This window comes from Pleurodeles waltl, chromosome 6 (assembly GCF_031143425.1).
Source record: "Pleurodeles waltl isolate 20211129_DDA chromosome 6, aPleWal1.hap1.20221129, whole genome shotgun sequence".
NCBI classification, from domain to species: Eukaryota; Metazoa; Chordata; class Amphibia; order Caudata; family Salamandridae; genus Pleurodeles; species Pleurodeles waltl.
Window position 1 is genome coordinate 1,124,909,887 of NC_090445.1, and position 15,302 is coordinate 1,124,925,188.

General features: G+C 41.2%; 1 protein-coding gene across 1 annotated transcript; it reads right to left on the bottom strand.

The window, feature by feature from the left end:
• Positions 1 to 560: 560 nt before the first annotated feature.
• LOC138301742 (uncharacterized protein F54H12.2-like) lies at positions 561 to 1,673 on the bottom strand. Its single transcript, XM_069242252.1, has one exon. The coding sequence runs from the start codon at positions 1,671 to 1,673 to the stop codon at positions 561 to 563; it is 1,113 nt and encodes a 370-aa protein (XP_069098353.1).
• Positions 1,674 to 15,302: the final 13,629 nt, after the last annotated feature.

Here is a 15,302-nt window from a genome sequence, read left to right on the forward strand (position 1 = left end):
TAACGGAATATATACAATTCTCCCCACATGTGATAGCTAGAGAATCCTGTACACGCAGTTTGTTATACACAACCGTGGGTGATGCTTTTTTACATATTTAAATATCGGTTTTGTATAAATGTTATGCTCGGGGAACTCGGCTAAACTGTCCAACACTATAACCTTGTCTACATCAAGAAACATTGCAGCCCAGTGTGTACCGCCCTTGTAATGAGGGTCAGTGTTAAAGACGGGGGTGCAGGGTCTTTCTGGGCCTATCTTTTCAGGTAACCCATCGCTAGGAAATACACCTAAAAAGTATATCTTAGCGTATTTATGTCTACTTAAGAAGTAACGTATCTCAGTAGTGTCCATTTTACAAGCTTTTAATGATAGTCAAACATAAGTTGGCGGGCGTGATTGACCTGAATAACGCTGTCAAATACAGAGAATACAACCATGTTCACATTGGTCGCCAAGGCCTGTGTAAAAAGTATTTCAGCTTTTAGATTTCCGTTTTTGATCAGGTTGTAGTGGTCACCGTCTTCCATGTCAGGAGTCAGGTTGAACGCAAACAGCGTCTAGCCGGCCGCATACCCCTCTCTTGAAACAACGACTCCTGAGTCCCGCAGATGTTTCCCAGTTATCGAGACCAGACCAAGATATTCCCGGACAAAATTGGATGTTTCAAAATTCGGCGTGAACGGTTTTGCGGGTATCACAGCGCCCTCATGAACCAAAGCTGCGCAGTTGATGTCGTAGTGTTTGAAGTTGAAAGCGTTAGAGTTGTAGAGGCCGCTAAAAGCTGTATTGTCCACAAACCCTATGATGATGAGTTTCGGTAATTGCCCCAGAAATAGATTCTGCTGCTGCGTTAATCTACTACCGGCGGGGATGCTGAATATCTTCAGAGCAACTCTTTCAATGGCGTGTTTGGCGTTCATTAATTGTAAAGCTTCTGCATGGGCTAGTCTGATGCTCGGGGGCACTTTCACTCTCTTTACAAACAGGCTTGCGGACAATATAACCAGTTTATACTGCTCCGCATCGCCGCTGATGAGGCAGAAAGCGTCCTTGTTACGACTGAGTTTGATCTTGAGATCTATACCGTTGACTAGCAGCTTGTCTTGGAAGAAAAGGTCTGAATGTATGCGCCCCAGGAGATCAAACTGCCTACTGCCGGCTGCGAAGGTGGCTCTTTTTTTAAAACCCTCATTGCCCCCGTCCAAAGCCGTTTTCTGAAAACGTGCTTCGGTGTCTTTGTAAAAGAGTCCCGCTGAAAGTTGTGTGTCCAGGGCGTCGCAACCGTAATTTAGAATACTCTCTATGTAGGACCTGTAGGCATACATGTTATCACACTGCGTGACGAGTCGATCGCCTAGGTTAATGTCCACTTGATTAAACATGGTTGCGATGGGGTATGCGATCGGGGCCACTGTAGCATCATCCTTGATGTCGGCGCCATTCGCTTTGTTTATTTTACAGACGAGGTGTAGCAGAGTGTTGTTGAGATCCAGGTACATATCCTTGGACCCCGACACATAAAACTCTATCGGTGTAAGCGGCGTCAGAGCGCCCATAGGTGATACTTCCATGAAAAAACTGTTCTCGATGCTGGTCTGTGTGGGTTTGAGAGAAAACAGATCTAGCTCGGATTTGGCGCATTCACCCGAGGCGCAGTGTCCGAAGGCCATGATAGTTGATTTAAAAAATATTCACACTAGAACGTGTTCTCTTCTTCTTAGAAGATCTCTTCCATCTTACAACTCTTCTTTTGTGTGGGCCTTTTGAAGAAGTCCGACGCTTCTTATCCCCTTCTGTGCCGCGGACGTAATGGTTACGTCCTGCGGCACAGTGCTGCTGTGCCCAGGACGTAACCATTATGTCCTGGGCACGCAGCCCAGAGGGAACGCTAGCCCTTCCCCTTCCACCCTCGACCCCCCAACCCCCCGTGATGTCAGCGCGCGAGCGCGCGCTGATTGTCACAGAGCCTCCTCCCATCGCGCTGGAAGCCCAGCTTTGCCTTTCTCTTCCGATCAAGTGGGGGAGGCCGAGAGAGGCTTCAAAGGGAAGGAAAGTTATTTCCTTTACTTTGAAGTCTCTCTCTGCATTTTGGCAGCCGGATTGAAAGCAATCCGGCTGTCAAAACGCCCACTAGACACTAGGGATGTATTTAAAAAATGAAATTGACATAAGGGAGCGACCCCTTGGGCAAGGGTCGCTCCCAGGGGGGGGCATTTTTTTTTAAGGCCTTTTCTGCCCCGCCTGGGGGCAGATCGGCCTTTTATTAGGCTGATCTGCCCCAGGGGGGGCAGAAACCTCTAGGCACCAGGGATAAAAAAAAATGTTGTTTTATTTTTGTTTAGTTTTTTGTTTTAGAGGTGGGGAGCGACCCCTTAGGCAAGGGTTGCTCCCATAGGGGACAAATTATATTTAGGCCATTTCTGCCCCCGATGCCTTTCCTTTTCAGAACCTTTTCAACCCTGTACACCCTGTTCGGATAGTAGGGCACCTTTTGTAACTCTTCGGTGTAAAAGACGCCCGATACCTCTTCCCCAGCGTAGTCTTTTAACCTGTAAATATATACCCATTCTTTAAGCTGCACACTTTCCACTATGAATATCTCATCGCTGAATGTTTGCTGGTAGCCTTTGGTGAAGATCCCCTTCAACTTTGAAACCCTGACATGATCCCCTTCTTTGAAATCCGGTTTCTTGACCTTCGCCTCAAGACGACTCCCTTACACAGTTCTCCATACCATTAACGAATTATCACTCGTTACCTCTGCTGAGGACATTTTGATTGTCCTATGATAACTGGCGTTATAAACATCTATAAAAGCCTGTAGAACATCCACGTATCTGTATGTATTGTTGGCAGTGAACTATCGCCACATCTTTGATTTTAAAGTTCTGTTAAAACGTTCTACAACTGCCGCTTTTACCTCAGTGTGCGTTACAAAATGTTGAACATTGTGTTGCTTTAATAATTTCTGAAAAGATTTGTTTAAAAATTCCTTTCCTGCGTCTGTTTGTAGTTTTTGAGGTACGCGCCCTCTAGCGAAGATGTCTTTAAAAGCGGCAGTGATGCTTGTACCACTTTTATCGTTTAACGCCTCTTCATAGGCGTACTTGGACAAGACGTCTATGACTGTTAATATATACATGGCACCGTTGTTATGTTATGCTAGATCTTGAAGACTGATTATGTCGGCCTGCCACTGATAATCTAGCTGCGCACAAACAAAAGTTGCCCTCCTCTTAAAACGCCTCCTGGCTGGTTTGTGGAGTGAATAAGCTTCTTCCCCCGCTACCCATGTCTTCACATCGGCTCTGTTTACAGATTCATTTTCAACTCGGGCCCTTCTAAATAGAGCTTCGGAGCCTCTGAAGCTCCCAACCCCCAGTGTACCGTAATAAAGCTTCCTTACAGTAGCCCCCGTCATGCTGGCACCCGCCGCAACCATGAAGTGAAAGACGTATGTTTTGTGCAAGGTTGTTTTATTAAACATAAAAACATAAAAGTGAGGTGGTACAATATAGACAGCGTGTATTTGACATTTTGCGGTATATAACTTATAACTGTCAAAGCTACGGAACACAGCAGCCTTTTGGTGATGTACACATAGTACGACACGTGTTACACGTATTACTCAACACAGTTCCTTTTACCATGTCTCAGCGTCACAAACTTTGATATTTTTATAGCTATACCCTCAATAGCTCTAGACATGACTTCCCGCTCCCCCTCCTATAACTCTGGACGCTCAGGATACTGACAGCATTCAACAGTTCATACAGTTCTAGGTCGGACAATACCGAACCTTTATTTGTGAAATAATCTTCAGTCATGAGGTCCAAAGCCATGTGCATCCCTGTCAATGGTGAAAGTCTTAACTCGCAAGCCTGATCTTTGTCCGAGCTCCAGTATTTATCCGATGCGGGTAGCCGGGCATTGATACACCATTTGGCGATACACATGGGGCTGCTGCACTGCCACAAGGCCGAAGGTTCCGAAATGTTCAGCTACCGTAGAGTCAATGGGTGTATTTCAGCTATTCTTTCTTTAACCAGCACATATATCAATCTCCCGATACAGATGTAGCCAGGGTGTAACTCATTGACATCTTGCACAGCGACACTCTGATACCCATCCTAAAAGTGAGTAAGTATTCAGCGTTAAGTAACACAGTTATGGTCTGCTTTTTTAAAACAACTTTCGTGGGGCTAAAGACTTCATTCTTCTGTTTTTATAATAAATGTCACACATTCGTCTTTCTATGACCCTTTCTATCATACTTTTGTCAAAATAGGGACATAGACCCTGCATATTTTCAAGTTTTGAGCAGGGCTCAGCAGTGTATCGGATCTCATTGACAGCAGCTGCCAAGACCTTAACCATATCAATGTGGACACCCTTCTTCATCGCTGACAGCCCGTACACCACTTTCAACAACTTATAAACCCTATGGGGGTCCAACCAGTTACAAATGTGGCGAATTGTCCTCACATTATACGATTCGTATAGACAGTCGTGAGCCTCCTGTTGAGGTTCGTTAATTTTATGCCCGTAACACATGTCATAATAGTCCCGTTTAACACACGTGTTCACAGCGGCCGCCGCAAAACCTTTAACTGGCCATATGGCTTCATAGGGTATGCCCGGAGTTTCCCTTTCAAAATCGGGGCTATTGTAGGTGCAAACACATTTCTTACGCAGCTCTTTGTTCTGGCTTGTAATACTTTCAGACTGTCTGGAACAGCATAAGCAGTAAAAATTTACGTCGTTAACCTTTGGCGCCGACCACTCTAGACCCTCTCTTTCTTCAGTTGTTTTCTACGGCTCAAACAGAAAGTAAAAGACAAATTATTAGTTAAAAGTATGATATTACCGTATACATGAAAATTGTCTATAGAGTTTTACTAACCTCAGTATTTACGTCACACTCAGCGGCTGTTCTGAAATCTTGCGATTTGCAGAGGTCCATTGGGGTAAAAGCATCGCCGGAGTTTACATTGGCCGGTTGAACAACGACAGCCTCTGGATCTGGGTCCTCCTGGAAACCCATGTCTTCATAGATGGGCGAATTCGGGGGGTACACATTCTTCAGCATCTTCAATGTCGATGAAGTTGACTGCACCACTTAATTCATCTTTCGAGGCTTCGCTGTCGCTGCTGTCACCCTTAATAGGTGATATCAGTTGCGGCATATCCTTAAGATTGAGCTTTTCAAGCCACTGGCAAAGTTCCTCTTGAAAACTGGTAACATCTGTATCCTTATCATTAGGGGCAGCCTGTTGGGCATTCTCATCCATCGTAAGCGGTGTTAGAGTCTGGTAATATCTACCGATAGTGTTCAGGGCTCCTGAGGAGGCGGCTTTTCTGGATTGTATCTCTTCATGGCGTCTTGACAAGCTGTTTCAGCAATGGTTCACGGTTTGGCCAACGGCTCTAACCAACTCCTTAAATGCACTCCCCAGTTCAAAAAGGGCGGGCGCATCTACAACACCATGAGGTCACAAACCACGTGACACCCCCATGCACCCACGTCACTTCCGGGGAGGGCTCTCAGGGGCACCGGAAGTCCCAGTCACGGAAGTGACGTCACTTCCGGGGAGGGACAACTGTCACTTTTAAATGGTGATCGAAGGTATCCCTTCCTACTACTGTCCTCTTTGTATTCACAGGTAAACAGTTAGAACTTTATTTTCTCTTTGGTCGAATCACCAACACCCATACAGTGCCAACACGTTTTGTCAAAGCTGCTCGTGTTGCAGCTGACTTCTTCAGAGCAAAAACAAATTCAGAAAATTGCACATCATTTCAGGGATAAGTCTATAAATCCAATGATTAATACCATCACCAAGGGCATAACCCAACCACCTGTGCTCCAAAGAAGCTAGATATTGTTAAGCAAGAGGGAGAGATGTCCATTCATTCTCTGAATTAGGGTTAAAAGGAATAATCACCCAAGTGACTATTCATCTTCCTTACACCCAATGTGTATTAGTATCCCATCAATCTTATGGACGGTAAATGCCTCCATACCTAGCAGTTCTGCATTATATTCATACGGCGTGTCTGTGTATCAATGTTGTAAGTGTCCTACAATGTAGATATATTGCTACTAATATAAGGACATAAGTCTGACTATAACAAAGCAGCACCATAATTATGTGTTACCTTACTGCCACAATGTCAGAAGCAGAGACTTATTTGTATTTTGTATTTTGAATAAAGTATTCTGGTTCCTGTACGGATCAGTTAGATCAAATACAACCATTATTCCTTGAGTAATGTAGTCCATATTCTAGAATGCTATCACCCATTATTATCTCTAATTACTGCTATATTGGTAATTCGCAGCACGTAATGAACCACAAATGGTAGGACGCTAAAGGACGCCAATGACATGGTCCCTTTGTCCAAACCAAAGAAGTGTCCTCCACACTTATAAACCTCAAACACATACTCAGAGTGCACATCATTCCAAACGGTTCTATTCCCAAGGGACCTCATTGTATGGGCTATAAAATCTTTATTGTTCTAGTCACAGCATGACACCAAAAATCAATAACATGCCTGGGAGAGTTCTCCTATGTCCTCGTGTCGTCTAGCCAGAAGATTTTAGTGTGGAACTCGGGAGCCATCATTAAACCTTTTTTATATTTATATGTGTGTAACACGTGCTCATAATGCATGTGGTCAATCTAAATTAATGTGGAGAAAATGCTCATGTCTTAGCGACATTAATATAGCACGAAAAAGAAACTAAATTGCCTGCCATCTTGCATAGATCCAAAATTCAAGAGGTTCTCTCATCCACATAATATTTGTTTTCAAATCTTAATCACACTGTAAACAATAATGGTATCTATGAATATGATCCAATATAGAAGTGACTATCTGTAATTATAGAATGATCGTCACCTAAATCACTTTTCACGCACACCCTAAATCGATGACGCATAATCCGTGTGCACTCCAAGTGATTCTATCCACAGCAGAAACCTAAAGGTATTATCTGTTTGGCACAACAAATCACCCGAAAGTTAAACCTACCTGGAACAGTACTCCCAAAGTAGCACGGCATCTCAATCAAAAAGTATTAGAGCGGATTGTGGACGTCGTCTGAGTCGCCTTATATATATGCTACATAACCATGAAGGCATGCCGTTATCATCTTAGTGCTGGATGATCTCCAAGTGTTGACAACAAAGGTATAGGACTATAAAACTGACTAAATCCGCCAACATCTTCTAGTGTATCCAAGTGTACAACGTTCACACCTCTGAACATTGGTGAGTACAAAATCATCAACGCATACTACAAACAATAGATAATCTTAGGTATAGCCCAATAAGTGAATAAAGGCAAATTGATAAAGTGGCAATACCTAATTATGAAATCTAATGTCACCCTCAACTATGCCATATACGATGCCGTGCTACTATATACAGAGAGGATAAATTAACATCTGCATGCCTCTACTTAAGACAAGAACTGAAAAACGTGTCATAGTGAGCGCTAGATGGTGATGTAAGTAAATGGAATGGAGCTCCAAATATATATGGAACGTGTTAGTTTTTACCATATGCCCCTGAAACCAGCCAAATGGTGTATAGCCAATCATGTTGGAAAGTTGGTCATGAAGAAAGTATTAATAATTTCAGATCTCATTTAGGGGAGGCAAGATCAAAAGCTGTGCATTGTCAGTAATATAGACTACACCACCATAATGTTCTCATTTGCAGTTAATTTATACTGTTCTGTCCCTGATGGGACCAAGGTATATACGGCTAGCTGTATCAAAGAATAATCTTAATAAAACATATAATTTAGAATTTCCAAGTGAGGGAGACAAAGACAAGAACCATACATGACCCATAATATGCACTCCTATACCCACATACATCATATGTACATTTTGCAATTATTTTGATCATAGAACAAATGCAACATTCTTAAGACCATTAGTACACATAAAGCCATAATCAACCCATCTCTAAGGAACAGTATGTCTACTACATATTTCCTTATACAGATTCAATGTTGAACATATCTCAATCACCCAAAAAGTAGTATAACTTATGATCGATATTTAAGCCTTTTTCCACTGCTCTGAGTCTCATAATCCACAGCGCCACACACTGTCAAAGTTGGAACTCCTGACTTCCACCCCTTGTATCTGGCTGACCAGTATCTATTCCATGAAATGAGAAACCCTTATGATGATCTTGTCTTGCACATGTACAAGTATGAAGGGCAAATCAATATATCCCATCCTCCTGTTTTACCGCTCTAAAGTGTTCTGCAATTCTCTTTTTCACCAGTCTAATGGTGCTACTCACATATATGTGGATATGATTCAAAACTTGTCTGGAAATCTAGTAGTTTTGGCTTTATGATCTTTGAGTGTTTCCTTCCTATTCAGTGTGAGGACTTTGTTATATGCTCCATTAACGGTGTTTCTGTTATAACCTCTCATGAGAAATATATATTAATATCTCTTAAGTTCTCTGAAATCCTCATCTGAGCTGCAGTTTCTCTTTGCTCTGACCATATCTCCTTATGGAATAGCCATTATTTGATGACTAGGGTGGACACTGGTTGTGTGTAAGATTGCATTGCAAGAGGTCCCTTTATGATACATGCATCGCGCTAGTCTAGTACCACATACATATAGTTCTACACCGAGAAACTGGATTTTCTGTGAGCACTAGCTAACAGTAAATGACATACTACATACATTGTTGTTCAAAAAGGTTGTAAAGTCAAGTCATTTGTTCACAGTCTCTGTCCAAACAACCATCAATATATTGCCCCCAACAATGGATGTGCTGTACCCATTCCATACCCTTAGGATCCCAGACCCTCTCCCCCTCAAACCATCTCATAAAAAGGTATGTATAAGAAGAAGCAAATCTGGAGCCCGTCACAGTCCTGCATGTTTGGTGGTACCCCTTGTCCCTTTGTCATCTCTAGGAGCATCTTAAATTGTGTGAGGAATTCAATTGGTGTTCTATTTAAAAGCAGGTTACGGCTATCATGTCAAATTCATGCATTATATAAGTATAGGGACACCACATCTAGACTAACCAACAACATGTCATCCTTCCATGTGATGTCACTGAATATATTCAATACATGTTTGATATCCCGAATAAAGGAGGGTAAATTAGTCACAAAGGGTTGTAAGTAACCATCAATTAAATGTGAAAGTCTTTCCATTTGCCCCAAAATGCCTGACACTATCGGTCTACCCAGGTTGAACAGGGCATTTTTATGGACCTGTATGCAGACAGGCATAACTGGGCTTATCAATCTTTAAGGAAAAGTATTCACGACCTTTGTCATACCACCTCTTAATCCTCTTATTGATCTTTTTCTTAATCTCCAGGATGTGATTCATATCTAGTGTTATATAGCACAAGGTATTGCTTAACTTGTTAAATATCTTGTTGCTATAATCTATTTTATTCATTACTACCACACAGCCCCCTTGTGTGCCTCACTAATGATTATTGTGTTGCTATTGTGAAAGGTTCTGAATTCCCTCTGCTCCTGTGGGTCCAAATTATTTCTAGTACAATTGACTAATCTGTGTACAGATATGGCCTTCTGTCTGTCCAAATCTTTGCATGCATTTTTAAAAAAGATGTTGCAATTGCTGACTGGTGGGAAATAGGGAGTCTGTTTAGATTTATGTCTACATTCACTATCCGTACTATTGCCCACATGTATACCCAAGACCGGAGCTGTGTCTCCTATGTTCACAGTCTGTTTCTTAATGTCTGTGAGTGAGAGTAATGTAGTTGTGTCTATGATATCTTGCATAGATAAGTTACTCAGTGGTATATCCTCTCTCTTTTCTATCTGGGTGCGGGTGTGGATAGAAAAGTGTTTCTCTAGCTTACATTTTCCTACAAATTTGAAAACATCAACCTTAAACATATCAAGATCTAAATCTATAAATGGACAAATACCCAAACCCTTCTTGAGAACTTTCAATTATTTCATAAGTCAGTGTCACAACAGAAAGATTTACAACATTTAAATAGAGGATATCTGTGGTGGAAAGAACTTTGTCTACTTCTTTGAGGACCATGCCATGGTTTGCATCCCTACTTTGTCTTTGGGCTAGTCCATAGCCTCTCTTTCCTCTTCTAATATTCCCAGGTTTCTTGGGTGAAAATTCAAATTCCGATTGTCCATACACATGCAGTTCAGCTCTACTAAAAAACAATTGCTCTTGCTACCTGAGGTATCCTCCTCTGGTTCTGATAGGCTTTAGTTGTCACTAGATGGTATACTTGATGATGTGTTACTTTTGCTTTCAGACTGTAACATAGTCATAAGATCAGGGGCTTTGTGTACCAAATGATCAAACCTACAAGGAAAAGTGAATACCCTCCACCCAAGGTAATCCCTTTTGTCCCTTTTGAATTTCCTTGCTTTCCTGATTTTGATTTCTTCTTGATGTTTCTGTATCATGTCATTCATGTCATTCAATATAGTATACTTTCTTTGTGGGGAATCTGGTAGGGTCATCTTTGAAATTTATTTTTCTAGTAGAGATATATCTTTTGTAGCTTCTTAACCTTCCTCGCTGCATTCTCTATTAGTATAGTCATAACGTTTATTGAGCTTCTCATTAATTTAATCTCCCATTTAAGCAACAAATCCACATCATAAATTGGTAAAATTAGGGCTGTCAAGCCTCAGGAATTCTATTTCATTTTGTATATTGTTTCAAAGTAATAGCATCCCACCATTTTGAGAGTTCAGATATTTTCTGTTTCACAAGTCTCTTAAACTTCTCCTTCAATTCTCTTCCTTGTCCTGGCTCTGCCTGTGTTGAGGTTACTAAACAGCTCCTCCAGTGCCTTCTCTCGGTCCATCCTGTCTGATATCCCTTGTGGTATCCTTAGTGTGTGATCTTCATTCAAAACAGTGCAGCCTCTTTCACTGTAATTTAGAATTTATAAGTATGGGTGGTTGGGAATAATGGCACACTCACCGTTCTTGAGCACCGGAGCCTTTAGATGCCTGTTTTTATTGTTACTTTACAGTTACGTTAATTAGCGAGTGCTCCTTCATTCCCAGCCTCCCTTACTTATAAATTCTACTCAAGGAAGTATTTTGCTTGTTTTAATGCAAACCAGTTGAATGTTTTTGAGAAATTAAGAGTGAAAATGTTTTCCAGTCTGGGTATGAAGAGATTACATTTTAGAGGTATCTGGACAATTTCTTCATTTTCTTTCGTCATGCATTGTGGTGATTCTGCTGCATTCTGATTGCTGGACAACACAGAAAAATTTCTGTTACATTAGTCATTACCCAATATGTTCCCTGTGCACTGTGTTGGGAAAACTAAAAAGGGCATAATGTGGTGAGGTGAACCTACTCTGAACCCCAGACCCATGTGAGGCAGCTCCAAAGGGACCATCCTGGCATTAAGATGAATATAAAAAAAACTGTTTATATCATGGGATCCCTAGATCCTCTCATGTTCCTGCAACCAACCTCTAGTATAAGGGTCAGGTGTACGACCATCGGAGATTGTGAGTTAGGGATTCGCAAATTGCAAGCTGCAATCTCTGATGCACAACAGTGTCTGAGACACTGTTTGTGATTCCCAAATTGGTCTCAAGGGACCTGCCTAGTTAATATTTAAGAGGCAGGTTGCAAATTGTGACCTATTGGGAATGGGTGGCACTCACAGAGATGGTGGACAGCTAGGTTCATCAGACCGACTATGTCTGCGAGTGCTTTTTAAATAAAGCAGATTCTTTTAAATGCAGTCCGTTTTTCTTAAAGATTAGAATCGTAAAATAGGGTTTTGTACATCCAAAAATGCATATTTCGGGTTGTTTGGGAACAGAAAAAAAGCTTTGTACATCTGGACCCTAAGAATCTAGCACAGGACTCACAAGCCCTGAATATTATTGTTTAAAATAATTTGGTGCTCTACTGCTGAGCTTGGCTGTCTCCCACTGCATATAAGAGTGGTAGACTGGGCCAAAAGGCCATTCACTCCTGGGATTTGCTGCCTATGGTGTATATGCGACCAAAGGCTGTGCACTCAGGCATTGGGCATATAAAGGATGTTAGCCACAAGGACCAGTTAGATAAGGTATATAATAAACAAAAAACAAGAAATTCACTGAGACAAAACAAAAGAAAGGTTCACGACTCTGACCACTGCCAGCCCCTCAGAAACCATGTTCCTGGTAGCGGTCCCCTGGCAGCCCGACCACCAAGGTCGTAATGTGGCAGTCAGACCACAAAGAATGCAGTGGTCCAACCACCACCGCAAGTCCAGCGGTCTTAAGACCACCAAAGTCGTATTGAGGCCCTTAGTGCCACAAGATGCTAATAAACAGGCCCTGAAACTAACTCAGTCTTTTCACAGTGGTCACCAGGTCACCAAAAAAAAACAAAGCAAAGTACTACAGAGATTATTTTGGCCCAGCAATTTCTTCCATTGTACAAAGTTCTGTTGAGAATGCCTGGTCTGTCAACTCCAAATAAAGGTTACATTCACATAGCACCCTCAAATCCAATACCAATTAGCCAAGTCCCTTTCTAGAGAATAGGCTGGGATATTATGATTGGGTGAGAAGTCTAAAGTAGAAGAAGATAATGACATATTTTGGTAACACTTGATTCCACAACTGATAACAAGACCTTTCCTTTAAATGACTCTTCATAAATCTATATGTCAAAAGAAATTCTGATATATGAAGATTCAAGACAATAACGCAAGTATATCAAGACCCACACATTAAACATGTGAAGGCATCATCTATAACCATTTAAGCCTGTGAAAGGTCTAACAAGCACATAAAATACATGTTGTGAAAAGTCAGTGGAATCCAAGACTAGTTTTTGGATTAAGTGCTTATTCCAGATTTTTTTGCTAAAAAATTCAAAACCTTCAGTTAGAAAATACCATAACTTATGTAATATATCATTTGTTTGCAACCACATCTTAAGGTCCTGAGAGAGGAGGCTGGTTTATATAATGCCCAAAATGCACAAGACAAGTATTATATTCTGGTCAGAGCATTTGAAGCATGGGAAAAGATGTTGGTTCTCCTACCCAGCATTATGAATAAGATGTTTACTATTAGCAGGGTCCCTACACAGTTGTAAGGCAGGATATTGAGTTGAAAACTATTGTGATTCAAAAATATAATCACAAAAACATATTAAAACTTAATATCAACTTTCTTAAGGTCCATGTAAAATACAAAAATATCAATAACAAAAATATCATTGATAGTAATGTAGTAAAACAAATATTATTGAAAACAAAAATAGAAAAAAACAAATAGATCAATAACTTTGAGACAAATGGAACATATTCGAAATATTTACATCATTGTATTCAAATACTAAAATATCAGAAAATATGTCAACAATGCTAAGCAATATGTAATACACCAGTATAACACAAAATAAAATAATTATAAAGTAGACATATAATTAAACAATTGCTATCATCAATATAAGGTCAAAACACCAAAGTATAACTCCTAGCATAACATTTACCTAACAATATTTAAATGGATAAAAATTAACAAACAGAAATAAAGACCTAACTTAAAACCAAAGTAAGTAGAGAACAGAAAAGGTGAACCAAACCACTGTATTTCAAGCCACCTTGCCAGAAGAGTGTTAAATTGCTCAAATGAAAGGCCTCCAGTGTCGACTTCAACAATGGAAAGCATTTCAAAGTCCACTAAAGAAAGTACATTATAAGGAACCAAAACAACATCAAAACCAATTATATAAAAAGCTAAACACCTTAACTGGTTTTATTTATAAATTATATATCCACAATGGAGGCAAAAAGACTCACACGTTGAAAAAAAAACATGAACAAGAAAAGGAGAAACATGAAAAGCAACACAAAAAAGCCAATTACAGAGGTACAAAAAAGTAAGTTTTCAAATTAAAATATAAAAAATAGACGTAAATACTAATTAGTAACAAGTATAATTAATGAATATAAAACAAGAAGTCAGTAACAAATGTAAGATATAGCCTAAAAATGTTTTTGTAAAACAACATATGTTATTTCTTTTTATATCGAAAACAGCGAAAAAAACTATTAAATCATGTCCCCACCATTTACACCCATTTCATGCAATTGACAAAGATACCCATTCACAAAACATGTAATGCCCATATAGTAAAACAGTGATTATTAGTAAAATGCATATAAAACACATTGGCCCTCATTATGACATTGGTGGCAAATGCTGCCTACCACCACGGCGACGGCCGCCAACATACTGTCGCCGTGGCTACCAGCCACCAACCGCATTATGACCTTAGAGGGAATACCGCAAGAAGGCTGGTGGAATTCTGTCGAAGGTCATGGTGGCGTTCGGCATAAGGTGGCACTGCTGCCAGCAGCAGCACCACGCCAGCAAAACACTGCCAACCGTATCATGTTTCATGATAAGGCTTGGTGGTATTTTGCTGATGGGCACTGCTGCTGGCAGCAGCGCCACGACCCGTCTCCTGCCGGAGGACACCCTGCAAGCAGGTAAGTCGGGTTCTCCGACAGGAGAGGAAGTGGGGGTGTTGTGCGTGGGTGTGTGTCTGTGGGGGGGGTCTGTTTTTGTATGTGTGCATGTGGGTGTGAGTTGCGTGGAATGCATGTGTGTATGACTGAATGTGAGTGTATGTGTCTGTTGTGTTTTGTGAATGCGTGTGTGCGACAATGTGTGTTAGTGTGTGTTGCAGAGTGTGGGTATGTATGTGTGCATGCGTGGGTGGATGTCGGTATGCATGCATGTATGAGTGTGTATGTCTGCGTGTGTGGATGTTGGGGTGGTCAGGAGGGGGGGGGCTCTAGGGAGGGGGAGGGGGAGACCGTTATCAGTGCCAGAGAAGGAATTCCCTCACATTGACAGTGCCTACCGCCATGGTTTTAATGGCGGTAAGATTGCCACGAAAATCATGGCAGTAGGCGGAGTCATAATCCCGAGGGTGGGATTGTGATGGCCGCCGGGCTGGAGACCGAAGTCTTCAGCCCATTGGCTGTTACGACCCTGGAGGACAGAGCGTTACATTGGCGATTTGGCTTGAGCCAAACCACCAATGTCATAATTTGGGAAAAGGTACCAACAGCCTGTTGGCAGTACCTTTCCCCAAATTACCGCCGTCTGCCTGAGTTGTAATGACCCCCATTATGTGCTATACCTAAAGCTATCCTACACACACACACACATAAAAAAACACTATACACCAAGACATGCCATACTCACATAACTAGCTAAATTTGTTTTCCATTCCCATCTACCAAA

Bases quoted from the DNA above. Each gene is read 5' to 3' on its own strand.
- LOC138301742 (XM_069242252.1), bottom strand. From the start codon at position 1,673: ATGGCCTTCGGACACTGCGCCTCGGGTGAATGCGCCAAATCCGAGCTA.